This window comes from Emydura macquarii, unplaced genomic scaffold (assembly GCF_026122565.2).
Source record: "Emydura macquarii macquarii isolate MOO-44397 ecotype Brisbane River unplaced genomic scaffold, CSIRO-AGI_Emac_v2 contig_3487, whole genome shotgun sequence".
NCBI lineage: Eukaryota > Metazoa > Chordata > Testudines > Chelidae > Emydura > Emydura macquarii.
In genome coordinates this window covers 341,955-352,455 of record NW_027133624.1, presented here as the reverse complement: position 1 = coordinate 352,455, position 10,501 = coordinate 341,955, and the positions used below count along the sequence as shown (strand labels likewise).

Below are 10,501 nucleotides of genomic sequence, written 5' to 3'. Positions count from 1 at the left end.
TTCCACAAAATCTACTATGTATTCCTCAAATAATGTTCTAGATTCCTCTAAAGGCAATGCAGAACCACAGGATATGTTTCTGGTTCCTCAAGAGAAGTTCTAGATTTCTGAAGATCTATTCTAGACACTTTGGAGAGTCCACCGGATGTATTATTGATTATTATGTTGCAGATTGCTCGAAACACATTCTAGACAACCTGGCATCCTGAAAAGATTCATTCAGACATATTCAGAAAGATACATTTCATATTCCTCAAGATATAGCTTGATTTTCATGTTGAACTCCATTATGTATATTTTAAGAAGTGGAGGGAAAAAATATCATCTTGAGGGAAATATCAGAACCAAAGCAATGTTTTAACGTAGGGGGTTAGGGTAAAAGTATATAATGTAAGTTTATATAAATATTTAGGCCTATGCCTGAGAGGGTATTCTGGGCCTGCTTTTGGGGCCTGTATGCCTGCCTGAAAGCTAAAGTATCTGAGATACACGTGTTAGCCAAGAGCAAAGACATAGTGTATTCCTTTTGCCTTCCTGCATTTAGATGGGTTGTCTTTATTACTGTGGAAAAGATAAGGGATGCAGTTCAAATGTTTCAAGGCACAGTGAAGGTGCTATATATGAATGCACAAATGAGGGAAAGTGCTGGCTCCTCTTCAAGAAAAACACCAGAGCATGGTCAAGCAACTAACTGGGACAACAATGGAGGTAAAGGGAGGTGTTAAAAAGAAACATAAACATGGAGCCATAAACTGAGCATGGCCAAGATGTGACCCTTCCCATGGGGTACAAAATAGATTATATCAAAGCCCCCAGACCTCCCAAAATGGAACATGACCATATATTGGAAGGGGTGGTACCGGGAGGCCTACAGGTATAATTAAGGCTATCAAGAAGGAGGAGGAGGAGAGGGGGTTTCGTCGGCGTGCAAAACCATGGTCAGGGAAAACGGGAGTTCTATGGGCCTATACAACTAGAACTGGGGAGGAAGAGAACTCTATCGGCGTATAGAGAAATAAGCCTGACTGGTGTGAAGGGCTTGCAGGTACATTCTTGGTTTTAAGCTTGTCAGTGTAACCCCAATAAATCTGTCGTGGAGTGCTTGCAAATTGGACTCTGGACTGTTGCTTTCCGGCGAACTATGTCTGGGAACTGAGAGGGAACAGGGCAGGGAAGCCCTAACATAGGGTTCACATTATTCCACATCTTGCTTTCTTGTAAATATAAAGTGTGTGTAGCAAGGCGCTGTGGCCTTCCTCGGAGCCTGGGCCCAAAGAAGGGTCACAACGCCCCTTCTGGGCAGAACAGGGCCCTACAGGCCAAACTGCCTGGCAACAGAGGGGCGGAGCCAAGGCAGTAAGGGGAACTATAAAAGGTCAGCCTAGCAGCTTAGTAGGGCGGAAGCTGCTGCCGGAGGCAGACGTGTTTTTCCAGAGGCTGCGGCCTAGGCCTGACCCAGACCTGGCAGCTGTTCGCAGCAACCGCCCCACTGAGCAGAGCATCCAAAACCTGCCCGGATTGCCGGGCCCTAGTGATTGGACAGGGCCGCCGGGCCCTAGTGATTAGACAGAGCAGCTGAGCCCTAGTGATTGGGTGGGGCCGCCAGGCCCTAGTAGCTAGAACGAGCCACCCAAGACTCCTGGGTGGGAAATACCCCCTGAGGCCGGCCCTGACCTGGAGGAGCTGTCTGATGCCGGGGGCCCCCGGGAGCTGACTGAACCCTGTGGACCAGAGGAACCCCTGGGGCCCTGGGAACTGGAGGAGCTGCCCTCCGCTGATGACACAGAGGAGTTCCCGGACCTGCCACCGGTCGAGGGTGAGGGACTTGTAGGACTGCCACTCACCTTCTATCCCAGCGACCCGGAAGGAGACTGCTCCCTGCAGGTACCCGGGGACAGGGTGGGAGGAAGTGGCCCAGGGACAGCCAATTAGCAAGTGGCTGAGTCAGGGGCTAAACCCCGTCAGCGTGTTGCGGCTGGAGCCCCACTGACTCATTGGCAAATGGCTTTGCCACTGATAGGGCCCTGGGCTGGGACGCAGTGGAGACGGGTGGGCCTGTGTCCCCCTCCCGCATTCCCTAGCCACCCCGGGAGTGCCCGATGCCCTCGGAGCTTGCATTACTGAGGATATTGAGCGCTGCTGGCCCCGCCTTCCTGCAGGGCCGGGGGCTCCAGACTGCTTTGCTAGCCCCGCCTGTGGAAAGGCTGGGGGCTATTGACTGCCCAATCAGCCCTGCCTGGCTTGTGGGCCAGGGACTGCAAACTGCTTGCCTGCCCTGCCGTGCCTGAGGGCCGGGGGCACCAGTCCACTTGTTAGCCCGCCCTGTTGGGAGCCGGGGCTAAAGACTTGTAAACGGGCACTGTTTATTCTGCTAAAGGAAGGTGCTGTGGCCTTCCTCAGAGCCTGGACCCGAGGAAGGGTCACAACACCCCCACCGGACCGTGCCATCAGCTTACAGTGTGACGTAACTTTAATAAAGCAAACGTGTAATGAAAGCATATATTCTGATAATGTAAATTCTTTCTTTCTTTCTTTCTTTCTTTCCTTCTCTTATTTTCTGGACAGCTCCATTTGAATCTGAAATGTTATCCAAACTCAAATGTCAGCCAAAATGAAACCTATTTTTTAAATGCAGCTTTTAGTGTATCACACTTATGAACATATGAATTTTAAATTCAACTCTTTAGTAATTTTTGTCCCTTCACTTTTAATCAGTTACCTAAAAGGAAATATGTATCTTAGTGTAAGGTAGCTTGGCGAAATCTGTATTTTGACACCAGGGACCCAATCCTGGATTTGATAAGCACCTATTCAACACTAGTCAAGTGTAGTCTATATATATTCTTATACCGTACTCATCACTTTAGTATTTGAGCACTTCCCGATAGTACATTAAGCACTCAGAAAAGCCTCAGGATCTGACACTATATTTGAAGTAGATAGGATAGATAGATCCTGGGAGGATTAGGAGAAATACAATATTATTCATATAATTTTGAATGTTGTTGTTGCTTAGCTGGACCCTCCTTCAGGCACTTGGGTACATATGTAAACCTGAAAGGGACTTAAATTGGCTGGGATAATTTAGTTGAGGTTGGTCCTGTTTAGTTGGGGTTGGTCCACTAGATGTCCTCCTGAGGTCTCTTCCAACCCTAATCTTCTATGATTCTATGATTAAGCCTGAGTTTAAAGTTAAGCACGTGTTTAACGGATTTCCTTTACAGTGAGAGCTTAAAGTACACAATCCAAATTTCTTTAAAGTGTTTAGGTTTTATTTAATCTAAGTAGAAGTTCAAGATCAATAAGAAATTACAAAAGATAAAAAATATATGCAGCAGTGCGTAAGAGCCCAGAGCACAGGTGGTCTTGCATAGGAGTCACGGCTGGGCTCATGTCTGCCCACCAGGGACAGGAGTCACCAGACCAGAGTTGGAGGAATCGCAAAGTCAGGTTCTGTAACCAAGAGTCAGGGTTGGAGTCAGGCTGGGATCGGAGATCTGAAGATCGGGTAAAGTCTAGTACTGAAGCAGGCCAAGGTGTGTGTGGTTGCCCAGATAATTCTTGGAGCAACTTGGCCAATTAGAGGGCTGCAATGTACTGTCACTCAGGATCTCATGGGTGGTACTTCCTGTAGCACCTTTTATCCATGGTGCTCCTTGGAGGTGCCTCTGCATAGCCTTCGGGGGGCACTGTGGGACTATCAGCCACCCCAGGCTTTGCAGACCCATAATCTAGTTCCCAGGTCTTTACACAGTTATCAAAGTTACAATGGATTTGTTTAAAATATGGGCAGGTAATAAAACATAGCAAGAATTTTTGACTCACAGTACGACAAACCAAAGTCTTATCACAAAACATTACACTGATTCCAACTTTCTGCTCATTTGCAGGGAGTGAATTTGGTACCAGCATGGACGTATGGATCCTTGGTGGAAACCCTCAACTTGCCACTCAAAATTTCAAGACCATCAGCAAGCTTTTAAAATCTTCTTATACCCACTGGAGATCCAATGGGCAAAAGAGAGAAGCTGGCCCTTCCCCTAAGGATATCACTAAGCAGTGAGATAATTTTCTTGTCTTGTTTGTTATCTCTAAATTACTGTTAGAGAACACATACTGCACTTGGACCCTGGGGACTGGAGATGTCTATCCACAAAGCAGGCACAGAATTGGTGGGTGCTCCAGTAATATCCACTGACTCTCAATCTCAATCCTCGGGGATGGAGACTGGAATTCAGTCTTCATGGTCCCTTCATTCTTTGGACTGGAATTGCTTAGAATTCTAAACACAGGGTCAGCAAGGGTCTGATTTTAAAAACTATTTAGGTGCCAAGTGGGATTTTCAAAAACATCTAAGGCCACCTTAGAGCATGCCTGGCAGGTCAGGCCCGGAGCAAAGCACAGCTGGAGGCAGAGTCACCCTTTCACCCCATAGTTCAGAGGTAAGAGCACGCCCCTGGGATGTGGGAGACCGGGAGTCAAATCCCCAATCTGCTTGAGAGATGGGCTATTTGCTGCTCTGTGGTGTAGTTGTCTGAATCTCTCCTTTTGAAGCTGTTCCACTTAGAATGAGCCACTTAAACACGAAAGAAAAAGAGAGTGATGCTATAGCCTGGTTGGTCGGTAGGGTGACCAGATGTCCCAATTTTATTGGGACAGTCCTGATATTTGGGGCTTTGTCTTATATAAGTGCCTGTTACCCCCAACCCCGGTACCAATTTTTCACACTTGCCATCTGGTCACCCTATTGTTAGGGTAGTTCCCTGCACTATAGCAGAGTCAAGTTCCAGCCTCTGTGCCAGTGAACAATTCATTATTTTACCCAAAGTAGTGTGACTGGGACAGGTCTTCCCCAGAATATGCCATAAATGCCGATGATGGTGCTCTCCTACAATGAGGGTCTCTGAGCTACAACTCCCATGAGGCTCTGCCGAGGAATTTATGAACCCAAATAGTTCTGCTTTGGGATTTTCAATGAAAAAACAAGTTTTCCATGAAAAGCTTTTCACAAAAAAAAAAAGAAAAGGGAAAAAAAGTCACAAAGGCAATTTTCAGTTGAAAACCGGAAGGAAATTTGTCAACCAGCCCTTCTGGTGGGTGCTGCTCAGTTCTTGTCATAATGACTTGCCCTGTCTCATTGTTGTCTTTGTTTTCTGTATCCACCTGTCTTGTGTCTTACACTTTGATTGTACGGTCTTTGGGGAAGGGACTGCAGCTTTGTTATGTGTTTTTGACATCGGTTTTTGGATCTATGACTGGGAACCCTATGCACTGGCTTCGTATAAAATTATTATTAATAATAATAATATCAAATGTAATTTGTTACATGTTATGACAGCATGCAGAAACCCGGGGTTACTGCCTGGGAGCTGGGGTACCACTGAGCCCTCCCTCTGACCAGTTTGGGCTCCCTCTCACACTGTGATGCTGTGAAAAACCACAAACCTCTGGCAGGCATTGCACTTATATAGCCATCCAAAAGCAGGGACCACACCCAGCTCAGTTCAATGAATGCTTTCCAGCTGCTCATGAGCCAAGGACAGAGAAACTCCAGCTGGATCAAGAGCCCAGGAGCCCAGGACCACACTATCAAGCCTGGTCAAAAAGCCTGACTAGTGGAGATTGTTAGCCAGTCTGCCCTTCTCTCAAAGTGGAAAAGATATGCACCAGTTTCTCTTACTGAGTAGTTTGGCTAAACCCTTTACTCAAAGACACACTGGTTGAAGATAAAACATTAAACAAGTTTATTAACTATAGAAAACTAGATGTTCAGTGATTATCAGTGGCAAGTGTAAAGAGATTAAAAGAATTTACCAAATGAAACAAACATAAAATCTCAGTTTAAGTCAGGTTATGTCTATACCGATGGTGGCAAAGTCGCTACAGTCAGATCGACCTTTCTGGATCGATTGAGCGGGGTCAGTGAAGACCCACTCAATCGATCCAGAAATCGATCTAGTTAAACCACCTCCTGAAGTGGCGTAGTGGGAACGCAGTTTGCATCGGTGCAGTGCAGTAAAGACACCGTGCAGAACGGAAGCACAGCAGTCGACGGGAGTTACGCAGGCTACTCTGCGTAGTTTGCGTAACTCCCGTCGAATGCCGCCGAATTGCCAGGTAAGTGTAGACCAGGGCTTATAAACACTAACAAACTCAGGCCTTGTCTACACTAGCACTTATGCTGGCAAAACCTTTGTAGCTCAGGGGTGTGAAAAAAACACCCTGAGCGACACAAGTTTTGCCGTCATAAGCGCTAGAGGGGACAGTGCTTGTTTGGCAGGAGATGCTTTCCTGATGACATGGCTGTCACCACTCGTTGAAGTGGTTTTATTATGTCGGCAGGAGAGCTCTACACGTTGACATAACGCAGCCACACAAGCTCTCTTTTAGGTGTAGTCTAGCCCATAGCAATGTCTCACACTGGTTAGCTGGTACAAACTGTTTCTTAAAGGTAGGGTGGGCAACCTTCTTTGCCTGGGATTCCCATCCTCCCTTTCAAAGTCCTTTTGTCTTCCAGACGACCCGTCAGGTGTTGAGTGGAATGGGAGTGGAGCCCAGCCATGATGTCTCACGCCCCCTTTTATAGTCCATTGCAGTTTGCTAGCACAGTCCACGCATGTGAGGCAGCGGCTGCTTCCCATTGCTCAAGCAATCCCATTGTGAACATGCGACCTATGGCAAAGCCTTACTGTAAGCAATCCCCGGTAGTGGACTCTTTCCTGGATGGGTCTTTAGCAAGTCTGGTCACTTCACTGTTGTATCTAAAAAGCTGGGATACGTGGTTCCCATCTCACGCCATGTTCTAACAGCATTTATAACATTATTTTATAACTTCCCGTACTACAGCAGCAGGTACAATCCAACAGGCTATGAATGTTTAGCAGATCAAGACGTTTAAAATACCACACAAGGCATACTTTGTACAGAACATATTAAAATTACATGAGATTGGTGAGTCATATGGAGTTTCTGAGGTGTTGTTTTCAGACGCAGAGTGTCACACATATTAGTAACTACTTTTCAATAGAAGTAATGTATTACTGATTATTTTGGGAACACTTTGAAAGGATTATTCTGCAGGAAAAACCCTCCAAATAGATATATAATTCAAGGACACCTTAAATATTTATTCCACTCAGCCTCATAACTTTAACATCTATTCTGCTTCAGATTTACAGGAATTGATTTTCTTCGTACAAAATACATTTTTTCTAATACATTGTGATGGCTAGAGTCAACAGATGGCACCATTATTCATAGTCTTACAAGATCTTTTTCTTAACATGTGAGCAACTGTTCAGCCTTTGAAGAAATGCTCTATTGTTGTTAGTTTGATGATGCCGTTCTTTTGGAAGGAGCTGTTGCAAATAGCAAGAGGGTTTGCTCTTTGCTTTAATCTCTTTAACTAGAGGCAATTCTTGAAGTGGAGTTACTGGAGTGTGGGCTGAGATTTCTAACAGAGGGGGATTGCCTGTGTGTCATTTGTGACCACCTCTGTTCCAGGACTGGTGTATAGAGTGTAAACAAACAAATTGCAGAAGAAAATATTCATAGTTTCTCCTTCAATGATAAGCCAACCTGCATGGCCTCAACATCAGATAGATAGACAGACAGACAGACATATAGATATGAGAGAGTATACTAATGGTACCTAAGGATGATCTCATTGAAGTTGACAGGAGCTTCATGTGCTCAGTGTTTCGGACATATCAGGCCCAAGGTGTTGAAAGCTGAGTGCTCAATAATTGATCCAGCTTAAAGCTGGGAAATGCGTTGGTCATACTGACACTGAGTACTTTTAAGGTGAATTTTCCCTTGCTCCCCTCAACCCCCGTCAACTCTTCTTTTCCTATTTAGCAGTTTTGGGGCGCTTGGGAGCACATTGCTTTCATTGAAAATTGAATTTTTGTGGCACAAAATTTTCAGTAAAATCTACATTTGAAGAAAACAAATCTTCCAAACCTTCCTGGACCATTTTTGACCAGATCTACCAAAAATTAGCATAGATATTAATGTAATTACCATTCTTTTATTTTAATTTTAAATCAAATTTGCAATAAAAATATTTTAAGATGACAGCGCTAGTCGAAGTAGTGAAAATTCACTTAAGTTTTTGTAGGCTGTTTAAGACACATAGAATGGTTTCGGAATGTGCTTTTTCTGCCAACATAGTCTCAGAAATCACTTAACCTTTGCCTCCTTCCTATTAAAAGTTTAACAGAAGCCACCAGAATATTAAAAACAATGTGAAAATTCCTGTGAATCGTTGTCAAAAGAAAACAACCAGCTCTCACTTTGTCTGAAATTTTGACTAGGATCAAATAAACATTTTAAAATTTTTTTAATTTGGAGAAATTCCTCTTTCCTCTCCCCTTTCTCACATTCTAATTTTCCCAATTTTTGGAAATTATCCCTCCCTCTTTCCCCCTCTCACACACTTTCTCTTAGTTTTCAGTTCTTGTTCTTTTAAAGGCAGAGAGGGGAAGGATGTAGAAAGTATAATTTTCTCTCACTTTCAAATTTTCTTTTGCTTTTTCATGTTTCAAAGAAAGATAGAACTATATTAAAATAAAAAGATTTTTTCACAATTTATCACTGGGGAAAGGAATTAAAATATGTGAGAAAGTAGCTCAAAAATGGCTTTTCACACGGAAGTTAGAAGGAAATAGCTCGGGTGTGAATTTAAAATGCAATTGCTATTCTGCTCTGATTGCCCCATTGCACACTAATACTATTTGCACTAACTACGCTGGGCTTTTCCCCAGGTGCACAAGCCCTTAGTTTGAACTGTCTCAATCTTGTGAAAATTAGCAATGAGTTGACAACTCTTCTTAGGGCCTCCTTGACCTCTCTGTTCCTCAGGCTGTAGATGAGGGGGTTGACCATGGGAGTGAGAATGGTGTAGAAGACAGAGAACACTTTGTTAAGGACCCTCAGTGTGTCGGTGTCTGGCAGCACGTAGACAATGATCAGGGCCCCATAGAAAAGGGTCACCACGATGAGGTGAGAGGAGCAGGTGGAAAATGCTTTCTGCCTCCCACTGGTGGACGGGACTCTGAGGATGGTGGCAATGATGCACACATAGGACACCAGCGTTAATAGAAATGGGGGCAAGGTAAATATTGAAGCCAGAATGAAAGTCACAGTGTCCACTAGGCTGGTGTCACTGCAGGACAGCTTTTTTACTGGGGTGACGTCACACAAAAAATGGTCAACTTTGTTGGGGCCACAAAAAGATAACTGTGATATCAAGGACGTCATTGTGCTACTAGCCAGAAGCCCGCTGATCCAAGAGCCAGCTGCTAGTTGAAAGCAGAACCTGCCGTTTATGAGGGCTGCATAATGCAGTGGTTTGCATATCGCTAAATACCGGTCGTAAGACATCACAGACAAGAGGTAACACTCAACACTAACCAGAAAAGCAAAGAAATAATATTGTATGATGCACATTCTGAATGAGATGGTCCTGTCCCCAGTCAGAAGACTGGCCAGCATCCTGGGCAGGATGGCAGAGGAGTAGCAGGTCTCCAAGCAGGACAAGTTCCCCAGGAAGAAGTACATGGGAGTGTGAAGGCGCGGATCAGCCACAACTAGCATAACGATGACGATGTTCCCAGCCATGGTCACCATGTAGATCACTAGAAAGAGCAGGAAAAGACAGATCTGCAGTTCTGGAAGATTTCCAAATCCGAGGAGGATGATGTCTGAGATGGATGTTTGATTTCCCCGTTCTGTGGTCGCCATCAGGTGTATCTATGGGAAGGGAAACAAATTATAGGGCTGTTATCAAGGGTCTCCCATGGACCGCCAAATCAGGAAGAGAAGACGGATGAGGCATTTCTAGAACAAATAACAGAACTATCCAAACCACGTTGCCTGGTACTAACGGAGGACTTTAAATACCCTGACATCAGTTGGAAAAGTACAGCAAAACACAACTTTTCCAATAAGTTCTTGGAATGTATTGGGGACAATTTTTTTCTTCTGAGAGTGGATGAAGTAGCCAGGGGGAAAACCAGTTTAGATTTGATTCTGAACAACAGGGAGAAATTGGTTGTGAATCTGCAGGAGGAAGGCAATTTGGATGACAGTAAACATGAAATGATAGATTTCTTGATTCTAAGCAAAGGAATGAGAGAGAGCACTGCAGAAAAAGGATGATAGACATCAAAAAAAGCAGACTTTAACAAACTCAGAGAATGGGTAGGTAAGGTCCCATGGGAAGAAAATCTACAGGATAAAGTAATTCAGGAAAGCTGGCAATTTCTTGAGGACACAATATTAAATGCACAACTGCAAAATATTCCTATAAAAAGGAAAGATAGGAAGAATACAAGAGGCCAACATGGCTCCGTCAGGAGCTCTTTAATGACCTGAAAATCAGAAAGGAAGCCTATAAAAAGTGGAAACATGGACAAATTGCTAAGAAGGAGTACAAAAGAATAGTAGAATCACTTAGGGAGAAAACCAGAAAGTCTATGGTACAAAATGAGTTACACCT

General features: G+C 44.4%; 1 protein-coding gene across 1 annotated transcript; it reads right to left on the bottom strand.

Annotated features, from left to right (window-relative positions):
- Nucleotides 1–8,682: 8,682 nt before the first annotated feature.
- Nucleotides 8,683–9,747, bottom strand: LOC137144864 (olfactory receptor 6B1-like). The gene has a single exon (XM_067535350.1). It carries the CDS (start codon nucleotides 9,742–9,744, stop codon nucleotides 8,683–8,685), a length of 1,062 nt encoding a protein of 353 aa, XP_067391451.1. The 5' UTR covers nucleotides 9,745–9,747.
- Nucleotides 9,748–10,501: the final 754 nt, after the last annotated feature.

Excerpts from the sequence above, each read along its gene's own strand:
- LOC137144864 (XM_067535350.1), bottom strand. The coding sequence starts at position 9,744 with ATGGCGACCACAGAACGGGGAAATCAAACATCCATCTCAGACATCATC.